The 16,931-nt window shown below is 44.3% G+C and overlaps 1 protein-coding gene across 1 annotated transcript in view; it reads right to left on the reverse strand.

Annotated features, from left to right (window-relative positions):
* DCHS2 (dachsous cadherin-related 2) overlaps positions 1-16,649 on the reverse strand; it is a 283,498-nt gene extending 266,849 nt beyond the window's left edge. Inside the window, 1 exon segment of the mRNA XM_029235496.1 lies at positions 14,616-16,649. Coding sequence (XP_029091329.1) covers positions 14,616-16,649 — 2,034 coding nt within the window.
* Positions 16,650-16,931: the final 282 nt, after the last annotated feature.

Genomic DNA, 16,931 nt, shown 5'->3' on the forward strand with positions numbered 1-16,931 from the left:
TTTATGGTTTGTATGGAAACACAAATGACCCCAAATAGCCAAAGCAATCTTGAGAAGGAAAAACGGAGCTGAGGGAATCAGGCTCCCCAACTTCAGACTATATTACAAAGCTACAGTAATCAACACAGTATGGTACTGGCACAAAAGTAGAAATATAGCTCAATAGTACAGGACAGAAAGCCCAGAGATAAACCCACTTGCATATGGTCACCTAGTCTATGACATAGGAGGCAAGAATATACAGTGGAGAAAAGACAGCCTCTTCAATAAATGGTGCTGGGAAAACTGGACAACTACATGTTAAAGAATGAAATTAGAACACTCCCTAACACCATACACAAAAATAAACTCAAAATGGATTAAAGACCTAAATTAAAGACCAGACACTATGAAACTCTTAGAGGGAAACATAGGAAAAACACTCTAACATAAATCACAGCAAGATCTTTTATGACCCACCTCCTAGAGTAATGAAAATAAAAACAAAAAATAAGCAAATGGGACCTGATTAAACTTAAAAGCTTTTGCACAGCAAAGGAAACCATAAACAAGACGGAAAAGACAAGCCACAGAATGGGAGAAAATATTTGCAAACAAAGCAACTGACAAAGGATTAATCTCCAAAATATACAAACAGCTCATGCAGCTCAATATCAAAAAAACAAACAACCCAATCCAAAAATGGGCAGAAGATCTAAATAGGCATTTCACCAAAGAAGACATATAGATGGCCAAAAGGCCCATGAAAAGATGGTCAACATCACTAATTATTAGAGAAATCCAAATCAAAACTACAATAAGGTATCACCTCACACTGGTCAGAAGGGCCATCATCAAAAAATCTACAAACAGTAAATGCTGGAGAGGGTGTGGAGAAAAGGGAACCCTCTTGCACTGTTGGTGGGAATGTGAATTGATACAGCCACTGTGGAGAACAGAGGTTCCTTAGAAAACTTAAAATAGAGCTACCATATGACCCAGCAATCCCACTACTGGGCATATACCCTAAGAAAACCATAATTCAAAAAGAGTCATGTACTACAATGTTCACTGCAGCACTATTTGCAATAGCTAGGTCATGGAAACAACTTAAATATCCATCAACAGATGAATGGATAAAGAAGATGTGGTACATATATACAGTGCAACGTTACTCAGCCTTAAAAAGAAATGAAATTGGGTCATTTGTAGAGATGCAGATGGACCTAGAGTCTGTCATACAGAGTGAAGTAGGTCAGAAAGAGAAAAACAAATATCATATATTAACGCATATATGTGGAATCTAGAAACATGGTGCAGATGAACCTATCTGCAGGGAAGGAATAGAAACGCAGACACAGAGAATGGACGTGTGAACACAGGGGAAGAAGGGGAGGGTGGGATGAATTTGGAGATTAGGTTTGCCATAAATATACTACCGTGTGTAAAATAGACAGCTGGTGGGAACCTGCTGTACAGCATAGGGAGCTCAGCTCTGTGCTCTGTGATGGCCTAGGTGGGTGGGATTGGGGTGGAGGGAGGTCCAAGAGAGAGGGGATATACATATACATATAGCTGATTCACTTCATTGTATCGCAGAAACTAACACAACATTGTAAAGCAATTATACTCCAATAAAAAATAAAAAATATTTTGAAAAGACATAAAACCAGGTCTTCCCTGGTGGCGCAGTGGTTGAGAGTCCGCCTGCCGATGCAAGGGACACGGGTTCGTGCCCCAGTCTGGGAAGATCCCACATGCCGCGGAGCGGCTGGGCCCGTGAGCCATGGCCGCTGAGCCTGCGCATCCGGAGCCTGTGCTCCGCAACGGGAGAGGCCACAAGAGTGAGAGGCCCACGTACCGCAAAAAAAAAAAAAAAAAAAAGACATAAAACCATGCCAATTGGGAAAATGTAAAACCAGTGTGCCTGAATAGCAAGAGCTACAGTGGAGACAAAACTGGCTAAAAGGCTGTCAATACCCTCAAAGCATATGGCGGACTAACTAGGTCTGTAGGAAATAAGGAGAAGTGGGAAGAGAGAAGAGCAGAGCCAGATAATGTGTGCCTTACTGCCTGGGAGTGTGGAGAGGGATGCTGAACATTTCAGAAGCGGTTCAAAGGAGCTTAGAAAATGGGGCAGGATGCCAACCATCTCTGTAGAGTCTCCGCCAGTCCATGGGGTTCCAGAAAATAAGCAAACAGCACTATGATTACAGATACGTAACCTCCAACACCATACGAGTGGCATGACCCTTGTCCCACCAGCATCCTTAGCCATTGACTCTTCTCTCATTATCCTCACTTTCACTTCCACAGCTTTAATTATCACCTCCAAATGAATGACTTGCAAGTTTCCATCTTCAACCTTCCGCTTTTTCCTCTATTGTAGCTCTGAATATCTAAAAAGCTTTCAAGATATCTTTTCCCAGACTACTGGCCATTAATTCATGCCCAACATATCAAACACTCAACTAAGCAAGCATCTTTTCCCCAAAACTCTCACCACCAGCTTTTCCTATTCCTCCCACTAACCCAGACTGAAAATGTGGGATCATCTTTTACTTCTCCCCTCATCCCTTATTCAAGTTGTAGCATTTCCTTTATAATGCGTCTAAGGTCAGCCTTTCTACTACACTTCACTACCATTTCCCTAGTTCAGGCCCTCGTAACTGAATATGTATTATTACAAGAGTCTCAGGAGTCTCCTACCTAGTTTCGCTGCTTTCTTCCTCCCACTGATTCAAGACAAATCTTCCTAAAACCTTACTTTACACAGGTTGATCTCTATTTAAAAACTCCCCACCTCTCTCTGTTGCCTCCATAGCAAAGGCCAAACTCTAGGCAAACACTGCGAGTCCTTCATGGGCTGTCTCCTGTGCCTTCAAAACTCCACCCACTACTTCACTACAGGACCAGACACACCATGATTATTCTAGTTCATACTATCGCCACATGGATTATGTATCCTAGAGTTTTAATTAAAATTTGTATTCGTTGCCATATTCATTTGATCTATCTGCACCACAAACAACACATTCTTTTTAAATGAAGATTTTAATTCAGTAAAACTTTAAGCAATAACCTGGCATTTGTAAAAATGACTTAGCATAGTTTCCCTAATGGACTATGAAAATATAAATTATTTCTAAGGTTGCTCACTTTTACTTTATAATTTAGAAGGCAAAGGGCTCATTAATAGAAGTCTGGTGTTTAGTTGTAAATAAAATTAATATATCGTCAGATTTGAATTCTCAGAGGAAGGAAATCTTACTGATCACAACTTTCAGAAGGCCATCCTAAATGATTCTCTTTTAGAGGTGATCACGCCTAGGAATGCATTACACATTTTTATGCAAAAAAAAAATTTTTGCAGCTATCCTGGAATGTATCCATGACAAGCTGTAAATAAAAACCTACATATCACTACACAGGACTCCCTGGAAGGTCCATATCTAGTGAAACCTCCATCCTGATCCACCACATAAACCTCCCACCTCCAAGTTCCCTTAATTCTTACTACACCAACTACTTTCTACCACATAATGTAGATTACCTCAAATCCTTATGATAACATGCTCTCAAAATGAATTACAGTGTGTGATGGTCAACATTACTGGGCCTCATGATGTCCAGATATCTGGTTAAACATTATTTCTAGGTATGTCTGTGGGGGTGTTTCTGGCTGAGATTAACATTTGAATTGCTGGACTGAGAAATGTAGAATGTCCTCCCCAATGTGTGTGCATATCATCCAATCCACTGAAGGCCTCAACAGAACAAAAAAGAGGAGAAAGGATGAATTTGCTCTTTCTGTCTGACTGCTGAGCTGGGACATCAGTCTTCTCCTGTCCTCTGACTGGGACTTACACCATCAGTTCTGGCTCTCAAGCCTTCAGACTTGGACCGAATTATACCACCAGCTTTCTTGAGTCTCCAGCTTGCAGCCAGCAGATCATGGGATTTCTTGGCCTCTATAATCCCATGAATCAATTCTTCATTTTATATTTCCTATTGGTTCTATTTTTTTGGAGAACCCTAACTAATATACAACATTTTATGAGTGAGGAACTAGGGCCAGGAAAGTTAACAGGGATAGTAAATGGTGAAGTCAGAACTGAAACCAAGGTTTTGTACTCAAACTCCAGTGCTGTCTTTTTTCAGGCTGTCTTAATAAAAGACTCCATAGAGTAATAACTGATACACAGAACAAAAGACACGAAGATAGGAAGAGGACCAAGGTGGCTAGGATGACCCTGAGCTAATCTCTTCCCACAGACACATCAAATCTATGCCTACATACAGAGCAACTCCTCCTGAAGAAGACCTGAGGGCTGACTGAACAGCTTCTCTACGCAGAAGGACCACATAGAAATGGGTAGGAGAGACAGAGACACAGTATCCATGGGAACACCACCCATGAGGCAGCAACCTAAGATAGGAAGGGATATTACTGAGGGGTCCAAGCACTGATTCACCCACCCTGGGACATAGTGAAAAAACAGCTGTTTAAAGGGCACATATACTATACAGCAAAGAAATCCATTTACTAACTTTAGAACTCCTGCCAAACAGGTGGAGAACTGCTGGAGCCCTCTGCAAGATCAGGGGTGCTGGTAGAGCATTGTTTTAGTCCACCAAGGACTTCCCCAGACCCACGCCTGCTCCTGCTCCAGCTGTCCTGGTAAGGTGGCCTTGGTGTTGTGCATTCCAAGGACTGCCCCTGACCTGCGAGCAGTCCACACAGGGGCATTCCCACAGAAGACCACTCCTTCAAGACTGGGAGGGAGAGCTGTTTTCTCTACTTTGTAGAAACAAACACCAAAAGTCAAGCAAAATGAGGATACAGAAGAATGTGTTCCAAACAAAAGAACAAAATAAAACCTTAGGGAAAAAAAAAAAAACCTACTGAAACAGTGATAAATAATTTACCTGATAAAGAGTTCAAAGAAATGATCATAAGGATGCTCACTGAATTTGGGAGAAAAATGGAGGAATTCAATGAGAATTTCAACAAAGATTAAGGAAATATAAGAAAAACCAATCAGAGAAGAAGGCCACAATGAACAGCACATTAGATGACACAGAAGAATGGATAAGCAATCTGGAATAAAGAATAGTGGAAATCACCCAATCAAAACAGCAAAAGGAAGAAAGAATTTTTTTTAATGATGATAATTTAAGGGACCTCAGGGACAACATCAAGTATACTAACATTCACATTATAGATATCCCAGAAGGAGAAGAAAGAGAGAAAGTGACAGAAAACTTATTTGAAGAAACAATGACTGAAAACTTCCCTAACTTGGGGAAGGAAACAGACATCCAGGTACAGGAAGCACAGAGTCCCAAAGAAGATGAACCTAAAGAGATCCACACCAAGACATAATTAAAGTGGCAAAAGTTAAAGTAAAAGTGAGAATCTTAAAGACAGCAAGAGAAAAACAACTAATCACATACAAGGGAAACCTTGTAAGATTATCAGCTGATTTTTCAGCAGAAACTTTACAGGCCAGAAGGGAGTGGCAGGATATATTTAAAGTGCTAAAGGAGAAAAAAACTTACAATTTAGAATATGCTATCTGTCAAGGTTTTCATTCAGAATTGAAAGAGGGATTACAAAGTCTCCCAAAAGGCAAAAATTAAAGGAGTTCATCACCACTAAACTGCCTTACAAGAAATGCTAAAGAGTCTTCTTTAAGGCCACAACTAGAAATGACAAAACATACATATATAAAAAAAAATCTCACTGGTAAAGGCAAGTATAGTAATTGCAGTGGATGAGGCACTTAAGTGCTAGTATGAAGGTTAAAAGACAAAAATAGTACAAATCAATTATAACTACAATAAGTAGTTAAGGGATACACAAAATTTAAAAGATATAAGATATAACATCAAAATCACCCAATGTGGTGGTGTAGGCAGTAAAAATGTAGGCCATGTACAACGAGCCCACAGCTAACGCCACACTCAATGGTAAACATCTGAAAGCTTCTCCTATAAGACCAGAACTGAGACAAGGATGCCCACTCTTGCCACTTCATTCCACACAGTACTGGAAGTCTTAGCCACAGCAATGTGGTAAGAAAGAGAAATAAAAGGCATCCAAACTGGAAAGGAAGAAGTAAAACTGTCACTATTTGCAGATGACATGATACAATAAATAGAAAACCCAAAAGGCTCCACCAAAAAACTATTAGAACTAAAAATGAATTCAGTAAAGATGCAGGATATAGAATAGAAATCTGTTGCATTTCTGCCCACTAATAATGAAAGAGAAAGAGAAAGAGAACTATCAGAAAGAGAAATTAAGAAAACAACCCCATTAACAATTGCATCAAAAAGAATAAAATACCTAAGAATAAATTTAACCAAGGAGGTGAAAAACCTGCATTCTGGAAACTATAAGACACTGATGAAAGAAACTGAAGATGACACAAACATATGGAAAGATACACCATGCTCATGGATTGGAAAGATCAGTATCATTAAAATATCCATACTACCCAAAATAATCTGCAAATTCAATGCAATTCCTATCAAAATATCAATGGCATTTTTCACAGAACTAGAACAAATAATCCTAAAATTTGTATGGAACCACGAAAGGCCCCAAATACACAAAGCAATCTTGAGAAAGAAGAACAAAGCTGGAGGTGTCACACTCCCAGACTTGAAACTATACTACAAAGCTACAGTAATCAAAACACTATGGCACTGATACCAAAACAAACACAGAGAACAATGGAACAGAATAGAGAGCCCAGAAATAAACCCATGCTCATATGGTCAAGGGGGTAAGAATACAATGGGGAAAAGATAGTCTCTTCAATAATTGAACAGTGTTGGGAAAACTGGACAGCCACATGTAAAACAATGGAACTGGACCACTTTCTTATACCGTATACAAAAATTAACTCAAAATGGTTTTAAAGACTTAAATGTAAGACTTGAAACCATAAAAATCCTAGAAGAAAACATAGGTAGTAACTTCTTTGACATCAGTCTTAGAGATATTTTTTGGCATATGTCTCCTCCAGAAAGGGCAACAAAAGCAAAAATAAACAAATGGGACTACATCAAACTAAAAAGCTTTTGCACAGTGAAAGAAACCACAGACAAAACTAAAAGGTGATCTATTGAATAGTATATCTGCAAACAATGTATCTGATAAGGGGTTGATATCCAAAATATGTAAAGAACTCATACAGCTCAATAGCTAAAAAATAACCCAGTCAAATATGGGCAGAGGGCCTGAATAGATATTTTTTCAAAGAAGACATACAGGTGGCCAACAGGCACACAAAAAGGTGCTCAGCATCACTAATAATCAGGAAAATACAAATTAAAATCACAGTGCGATCACCTCATACCTGTCAGAATGGCTATTTCAAAAAGACAAGATGTGGAGAAAAGGGAACCCTCGTTCACTGTTGATGGGACTGTAACCTGGTATAGCCACTACAGAAAACAGTATGGAGCCCCCTCAGAAAACTAAAAATAGAGCTACCATATGACCCAGGAATTCCACTTCTGGGTATTTACCCAAAGAAAATGAAAACACTAATTCGAAAAGATACATGTACTTCTATGTTCATTGCAGCACTATTTACAATAGCCAAGATATGGAAACAAACTAGGTGTCCATCAACAGATGAATGGGTAAAAAAGATGGGATATATATACACACATATATACACATATATACAATGGAATATTACTCTGCCATATAAAAGAATGAAATCTGTGGCAACATGGACAGATGCAGAGGGTATTATGGTAAGTGAAATGAGTAAGAAAAAGAAAGACAAATACCATGTGATTTCACTTGTATGTATAATCTAAAAAACAAAGCAAACAAAAAACAAAACAGAAACTGACATAGGTACAGAGAACAAACTGGTGGTTGCCAGAGGGGAGTGGGGGTAGGGGGACTGGTGAAAGACGTGAAGGGAGTAAGAGGTACAAGCTTCCACTTATAAAATAAATAAGTCTTGGGGATGTAATGTGCAGGAAATATAGTTGATAACTGCAACAACTTTGTATGGTGATGGATGGTAATTGGACTTATTGTGGTGATCATTTCATAATGTATAAGAGTATTGAATCACTATGTTGAACACCTCAAACTATATCATACTGTATGTTAATTATAACTCAATAAAAAAAAAAAACATACTAAGTTACTCTGTAGACCAGAGTCATGCCCTGCACAGATGAAATGGATCCCACTGAATCTAAGTGTGATGCTTAGCACCCTTGGGGTGAAACCCTGAGGACTCATGACCCATCACACCAAGGCCTTTGCCACAACTTACATCACACTGCCTCCCCTCTATGACTTTCACAGTGCTTTTTTCTGTGGCAGCGTAGGGGGTGGGGTAGGGGTGGAGGATAGCTATTGAGAGGTCATTTGAACCTTGCTTGAAGACACATGGGGTTCCATAAACCCATAAGGAGATGTTACAAGCTTCCAACGTAAGCAAAATAGGTTTCTCCCTTCATTGCCAGACACATACATCTAACTAAAAACTGAATACACAATTTAAATTTTTTCTGCTTTTTGTGCAAGAGAATTTTTTTTTTAAGATTTATTTATTATTTATTTTTGGCTACGTCAGGTCTTAGTTGTGGCATGAAGGATCTTTCGTTGCAGCGTGCGGGCTTCTCTCTAGTTGTGGCGCACAGGTTCCTGAGCGCGTGGGCTCTGTAGTTGTGGCGCGTGGGTTCCAGAGCACGTGGGCTCTGTAGTTTGCAGCACACAGGCTCTAGTTGAGGCACACAACCTCAGTAGCTGTGGCGCGTGGGCTTAGTTGCCCCGTGGCATGTGGGATCTTAGTTCCCTGACCAGGCATCAAACATGCATCCCCTGCACTGTAAAGCGGATTCTTTACCACTGGACCACCAGGGAAGTCCCAAGAATTTTATTTGAAATGTCATTTTTACTTAGTCCTCAGCATTCACTATATCAGGCAAAATAGTCTTCATTATTTCTAGAAGTCTTATTTACTAGCATTTAATAATAAATACCATGCATTCAGGACTTACTATGAGTCAAGCATTGCTTTAAGCATACATGTACTAATTCATCACACACAAAAAAACTTTATATCAAGCTGATACCATTGTTATCCATATTTTCCAGTTGAGGAAACTAAGGCACAGTGCCCAAGATGACAAGCAGTGGAGCTGAGATTCAAACCCAGGCACACTGATCCCATAGTCTGGCTATATTTTTCATCACTGTGTGTAGCTTAATTTTAGTCTTCAAAGCTAAGAACTCTCTACCATGTAATGTCAATCATCTTTAGTTCTAGAACCAAGAACTAGACAAAGTACTTGGAAGTTACACATTGACTGTAAGTAGAAATGCATCCCACAGATTCCAGGCTATACCCCTCCTATTACATAGCCAAACAAATTATCTGATCATCTTTCTCAAGCAGGAAAAGGGGAAAGGAAGTAAAGCCAGCTGATTGGCGCAGTAAGAGTATGTCTGTCATAAGATAAGGGATAAACAATGCAATTCAGACCATAAAATTCCAAAAGATCAATGATAAAATATATGGAGGAAAGAAACTTTACAATAAATTTAATATACATACAAATGAAATGTAAAAAAAATAAAATAGAAAGTAAAAACCTTTACTAGCTCTACCACTGGCTAGTAACTTTTTTTTCATTATGCTCTTCAATACAATTTAACAAAAGCGTTGATCTTCCAGTATATGAGATCGAGAACACCAGGAATTACAGGGACTCAAATACCATTAAATTGTAACAGCACAAGGCAATCACAATCCATCGTCTTACTAATACAAGCAAACAGCTGTAACACCATAAAGAACATTAAGAAAAGAGCTAGACAGAACAAGGAAACATTTAGTGGGAGGAGGTGGCATTTGAGATATGCCCAAAATCTCTCTGGTGTCAAGAACAGGCAACAGAACACAAGGAACAATGTGGACAGAACTAGGGTGGCAACAAGGGGTATAAATGAAGGGACAAATGAAGGCCTTGGCAACTAGTGTGGTCAAATTTGGGGAGGAATCAAAGATGATATGAAGGTGTTAGGAAACATCTTCCTTAATCCAAGGTTGGCACTAGGACAGCCTCTTGAAAGAAGGCCTCACACTGTTCCTAAGGACCGCCTACCTCGGCATCCCTTGCCATCATCACCACCCAGACTTCAGGAGAGGGACTGCCAGCCCTGGACACTTAAATCATACCACCCCAAGAGGTGTTTTGGGTTTTCCATTTTTACCTCCACAGTACAGTTGAGACAAAGTTCACACATTTAGAAAGACTTTCCTAAAGGATGGGGATTCATAAAAGGAAGTAACCCCAAAAGATGTAATGAATCAGAAACAAGATATAGGTTAGTCCTTCTCAGGCCATGGAGCACAGTTGGCATCAGGCCTTCCCATCTCCCACATCTTCCCAGATGGTCGATATTATGTTTAATGCCCAGGCACCCCTCCTAGTCAGGCTCCTCAAAGTCAGACCAGGAGAGCAAACACACGAGCACAGCAGGTACTCTCTCTCACAGCCCGTGTGTGGGATCCCAAGGCCTGCTTTTTACACAATTAATTTATATGAGCCATGACCTTGCTCTGCACCCTTGTCACTCTCAGCAATGAAACACACAACCACTCCAACAAATAGCAAAATCACAGACAGACACACACCAAATGCATAAATACATCTATAGGAGGGATCCATTAACAAAATATAGAAAGTTTCAAAAGGGAGCTGATTAATGAAGGTTGGGGGAAAAAAGAAAAAGAGTAGAAGATAAGTAACTTCGATTTTAAAAATGTCAGAATTTGAGATGTCAAAAATACTTCCAGGCAGAGATACGTACCAGGTAGAGAAATGTTAATCTGCAGGTAGTAAAGGAGGTCGACCCTGGAGATGTTAAAAAAAAAAAAAGTTGCAGTTCCGGGAATACATAAGTAGAAAGTATAGAAAAGATCGAAGTGAGAGGAAGACAAAACCTTTGGAAACGCCTCTATCACACTGAGTAGGGGACACAAGGAGGAATTGGCAAGACAGAGACAGAGAGGATGCAGTGAGACAGAAGGCAGTGAAGATGATGCATTCAAGAAAGAGGAAGTGGGCAGCAGCCCAAAATGCTTTAGAGAATGAGTCAGGTTTAACTAAGAAAGCCCAGCGGATCTGAAATAAAAGAACATAGCTGCCTTTGGAGAGGCAGAATTTAGCATAGTGGTGGGGGAGATCAGAACAGGGCGGGAAGGGGTGATCAGCAAGTGGGGGTGGGGCATATGCCTTCACATGGAGGAGGGAAGGAGATGGGACGGAGGACTTGGGACTCTACACTTGTCTGGCACAGGGACCTGGCCTCACTGCTGCCTCCCCAGCACCAGCACGAGTTCCTGGAATGCAATACGTACCCCATAAATACTGTTCATGGAATGTTGTTTATTCAATGAACGTTGTTTTCTGATTAAGCAAATGAATTAGTGAATGCACACAGTACTGATATTTGGGGGAGTACAAGAGAATAATCTTGTTATGGAACGTGTGTAATTCAGGTATGAAGGCTGCAGTTACATTGTTTGAAGATCTGGTCACAAGATAAAGTGGCGCAGTGGATAAGAATCCCCCTGCCAATGCAGGGGACACGGATTCGACCCCCAATCCGGGAAGATCCCACATGCCACGGAGCAACTAAGCCCATGTGCCACAACTACTGAACCCGCGTGCCACAACTACTGAAGCCTGCGTGCCACAACTACTGAAGCCCACACACCTAGAGCCCATGCTCCACAAGAGAAGCCACTGCAAGGAGAAGCCCACGCACCACAATGAAGACCCAACGCAGACAAAAATAAACAAATAAAAATAAATTTATAAAAACAACAACAACAACAAGATAAAGGCTGTCAGTGTAGTTCACATGGTTGGATTTAGCGTGGGGCAGAGAGTGGCAGTCTCACCGCCAAGAGAGACTGAGGTTAGTCTCTTTGATAGTAATCTGAAGAAAAAGAGAGCCTTTCAGGCCAGACACTAGAACTCAGAGGCAAACACAGGAGCAACTGCCTTGACCACGAAAACATCAAGAGGTGCTGAAAGGAGTTCCCGAGGGGCAGGCTGTCAAGGAGGGGCTCTCCACCTGGGGGGCAGTGGGGAGCAAGGAACTAAGAAATCCAGACAAGCGCCCACAAGGTTGTGAAAACCCTTTGGGGCTAGAGGTCACCCATCTCAGGCTGCTACCAGTTCTTGTCCTCTGTATTAAATCCCTTTGTTCGGCCCCACATTTAAAGTCTTTGGAAAGTTCCAATTTGGGTCTGAGAACATGGAAGCGTTCAGCCAGCACTGGGGGATGGGAGGATAGCTGCCCTGGGGTGGCAGTAGGAGCATAATAAGAGTGGAATAAGCCCAGGGATTAGTGTTGTGGAGTAACCACCAAGACACCTAGAAGTTTCAGGCTTTGTTTTATTAGGTGACATGGTATTCCTTTACAGGGAATCCAGGAAAGAACTTTTTTTTTTCCTGTCATTTCTCATTTGGGATTTTTATGGTTCTGACGAAGGAGAATTGAGCAGAGATGAGGTTTAAAGGGAGAAAATGGGTAAAGGGCAACAGAAACGTTCAACTGTAAGAATTGATATAATGTAATTAAACAAAGCCCTGGAAGAAAGAAGAGGCTATGAGATCCAAAGGGAGTGGGGGATGTTTGTTTTTACAAAGTGGTATAAAGAAAGATTAAGAGTAAAGAGATCGCAAGCAGATGGAAGACACTCTGGGTGAGACTTAGGGGACAGAGTCAGCGAGAGAGCTGATGCAGCACAGAAAGGTCACAAAGCTGCTATGGTGAGGTCGGAGAGCCCAGCGTATAAGAATGTGTCTGCAATCTTGAGTGGCTAGATTGCTGGAATTTCCAGAAATTCTAATCAGCACCCTTTAATACTACCTATAACAATACTTGGCAACCTGAAAGGTTTTTCGCGATTGAAGATGCAGTCTTGCACTTGAGGCAAGTTCAGCTCACCATAATGGATCTGCCACATACCGAGTCATAATAATGGGATAAACTCACACCTCATGGCAGAATCATCTCACAATTTCAGAAACAACTCTAAAAAGACAGATTCTAATCAAAGGAATCATAATTAATTTACGTTGCTTATTTTCCTTCAAATAGAGTCCAGTTGTACTGTTTCACACCAAGATCCTTAAGGTCTTCCAGATGGAAGAAATTTTGGAAATTATCTAATCCAACCTCTCATCTATTATGACTTCAGTTTTCAACATCCATGGGAGACACAAAATTGGTGCCCACTGGCAGCATGTGCTCCTCTCCATTTCTCAGCCACCTTTGCAGTACACCTGAGGCCACGTGGCTAAGCTCTGACCAGTGGGACATTGGTGGACCTGATCTAAGTCACTCCCAGCCCTGGCCCTACCTTGGATGGAGAAGGACCAATCAACCTGCATCGTATCAGACTCTGCTTGAGATGTAAATAAACTTCCATTATGTTATTCATCGGCATTTGTGGATCTGTTTCAGCAGCAAGCATTAATTGATTTTCAAGCCTTCTTTTAATAACCTAGCAACTCAATGAGTCGTCAGTCATGACAGAGAAAGGAATGGAGATTATTATTACCCACAGAGCAAAAGGATTAAAAAAGAGAGAAGTCAGGTAACTCATTTTTAAAATACAGTGGCATCTTACTTATCTAAAGGTTATTGAGACATGACTTATCAAGGCTAAAGGCTCACCCTGCCCGCACCACCCCCACACCAGAGAACCAAGAAATAAGCCATAGAGGTCTTAAAACAACCCAGCTTGAGAGCTAAATGGAGTTTTAGAGCTTCACTCACTAGTTAGCCTCTCAGGCTCTATTTATTTATTCAAATTATCTTGGAGTAAATAAACCAGTCTTGGAAATCTAGTTTGTTATCTCACATCAGATAAATACTAGGAAATTGGAAGCCATAAGGAGCACTGCTAGAAGGATGCACATCACAACATTCTGAGATCCGTCTATAAAGGATATCATCCATTTTATAAAGGATGATTGAGCCCGGCTACTCCTGAATCCAGAAGGCATCACTGGAGGAGGTCAGTCCGCAGCTGGTAAAAATGACTTATGTCCTCCACTACCTCTCGTAAACTTCCAGAGAAGGTAGGACAATGTGTAAGAAGTCCCTGGAAATAGTTACTCAAAACAGTTTCAGTGTTTAAAGGCATACACTTGTTTACTTGAAAAACCAATGTGTGAGGGCCACCTCACTTCCCCAGGTGGCCACATAATGATCCTCAAATATATGCGACATTGCCATTTGCACACTGTTAAAAAGTAAAACCGAGAAAGGGTTGTTCCTCCCAAACCTATCTGGGTGCTCATATACAGACTGAAGGAAATCAGCATTCCATAAGCAAAATCAGGATCCAAATATCATGTGAGATAGAAAAGACCTTAGAGACCATTCAGAAAAGTTAGGTGACCAGAGGGCACCCATTCATCTCCCTGCAGAGGAGGAACCAGAGCCCATGTCCCCTGCCTTCTCAGCTTGGGTATAACTATCCACATCACAATTCTCCTTCCTTGTACTTACTCACAACCTCTGCATCCCTTCCCAGGCCTCCCGATAGGCCTGATGCACTCACCTGCAGAAAGCAGTGTCCGACTGGGGCATGCTCCAGAAGGGTGGCGTTGTACACCTGCTTCAGGAAGATGGGCTCGTTGTCATTCACGTCGCCCACAGTGATGCTCACAAGGCAGGTGGCAAAGAGCGGGGGCTCTCCGAGGTCTTGGGCCACCACTCTCAGCTCTACGGCCTCCTGGACTTCTCGGTCCAGACTCCGGGTGGTGCTAATCACACCAATTTCAGGATCGATGCTGAAGGATGGTCCACACTCAGCGGTGGCCCTCAGAGCCTCCGGGTTGCAGCGCGCTGGGAGAGGGACCAGCGCGTAGCGCAGCCGGGCGTGGTCTGTGCCGGGCTCATCCTCATCGGAGGCGCTGACGCACACTACCGCGGTGCCGGGGGCCGCGGCCTCGGACACTGAGGCCCGGTAATGCTCCTGGCTGAAGAGAGGCGGCTGGTCATTGAGGTCAGCGACCCGGAGCAGCAGCGTCTCCTCCGTGCTCAGCGGCGGGGTTCCCGCATCCGTGGCCACCAGTCGCAAATCATACAGGTCTCTGCTCTCCCTGTCTAGGGGCCCCTCGACGCAAAGAAAGAATACCCCCGAGGAGCCTCCGGACCGCAGCGCAAAGGCTCCCTCACCGCCCTCCAAGGCCAGCGAGATGCTCCCGCCCCCGAGGCCCATACCGAGTGCCCCGACGGCCTCCTCTGCCTTCTCTGGGTCACCGTCCGCGTCGGACACAGAGACCCGAGCCACATAGTCGCCGACTCGAGCGCCCTCAGAGACGCGCGCGGCGCCTCCTTCGGTAAGGAAGAGTAGATGAATGGCGGGCCAGTTGTCATTCACGTCCAGCACCGCGATGGACACGCGCACGGTGGCAACCTCGGGCTCGGCACCTCCGTCGCGGGCCTCCACCACCAGCTGGTGCCAGGCCTGAGCCTCGCGGTCCAGCGGCCTCTGCACCCGCACCACCCCGCTCATCTCCTCCACTGCGAAATAGGCCGCGTCGCCCAGTGTCCCGCCACTGCCACCCGTCCCGGGCGCCTGCCGAGAGCGGATTCTGTAGCGCACGTGGCCATTGGGCCCCAGGTCACGGTCGGTGGCGCGCACACGACAGACCTCGGCGCCTGGCAGTGCGTCCTCGCGCACGGCGGCGCGGTACTCGCTCTGCTCAAATACGGGTGGGTTGTCGTTCTCATCCAGCACGCGCAGGTCCACCCGCAGGCTGCCCGTGCGCCGCGGGCGACCGCCGTCCCACGCCTCGATCTGCAGCTCGTGTGCTGCCACCGCCTCTCGGTCCAAGCGCCGCAGCAGCACCAGGTCTAGGGGCTCAAGGGGCGACGAGGACGGCGGCGACTTTGGTGACACCGGAGCCCCGTAGCGCAACTGGAAGAAAGGTCCTGCGGGGTCCTCAGAAAGGTCGGACGGTTGCACCAGGGTGTAGCCCTGTATGCTGAACAGCCCAGCGTCTGGGTCTTGGGCGCCTGGCAGGCGGAAGGCTGTACCTGGCGGGCTGAGCTCGGAGACGTCGAGTTGCAGGGAGTCGCGGGGAAAGCGGGGCGAGTGGTCGTTCACGTCGTTGACGCGGATCTCCACCTGCACCACCGCGCCCAGCAGCGTGGCGGCCACGAAGCTGTAGTAGTCCCGCCGCTCTCGGTCCAGGCGCCGCGCCGTGCGGATGATGCCTGTGTCCGGATGCACGTGGAAGTCGTCCAGCAACGGGGAGTCATCCGAATCCTCAGACAGAAAGAAGCCGCCCCCCTCCTGCTGCTGCTGCGTGGCCGGCAGCCCCGCGCGGATGTCGCCGACTAGAGTGTCTGGAGGAAGGCCCTCGTCCACGGAAAGGCTGAGGTTGAACACCTGGGCAGACGAGCCCGAGGCCGCCCACAGCCACGCGTGCACGAAGAGCCCGAGCAGGAAGCGCTGCGCCCTGGCGCCGCCGCCGCCCGGCAGCCCGCTGGGTGACCCTCTGCTCCCGGGGAGCAGGAGGCGCTTCCCGGCCGGAGCCCCGAGCTGCTGACGCCCTTCGCCCATCCCCCGCCCAGAAGGGCTCATTTCTCCAGCTCCTTGGGAAGGCTCCCGGGTAACTGCCAGGTTGTGGCGCGATGGCAGAAAAATCCAGGAGCCTCTTCAGTGTCTGAACCAAAGAAGAAAAGACTTTGTTTGGCAAACAAAACCAACAGACCCAGGAGTTCCCGAGGTTACATCTGCAACTGGTGAAAACGTCCTCCGCCCGCAGCTCGCGCAGACAGGGAGGGAAGCTCTAGCTGCCTCTGCCGCTGCAGCCACCTCTTCAGCCCCTGGATTTCTTTAAACGAGTCTCATCTCTTTTCCTCT

This window comes from Monodon monoceros, unplaced genomic scaffold (assembly GCF_005190385.1).
Source record: "Monodon monoceros isolate NGI ecotype Baffin Bay Population unplaced genomic scaffold, NGI_Narwhal_1 Super_Scaffold_20, whole genome shotgun sequence".
Lineage (NCBI taxonomy): Eukaryota > Metazoa > Chordata > Mammalia > Artiodactyla > Monodontidae > Monodon > Monodon monoceros.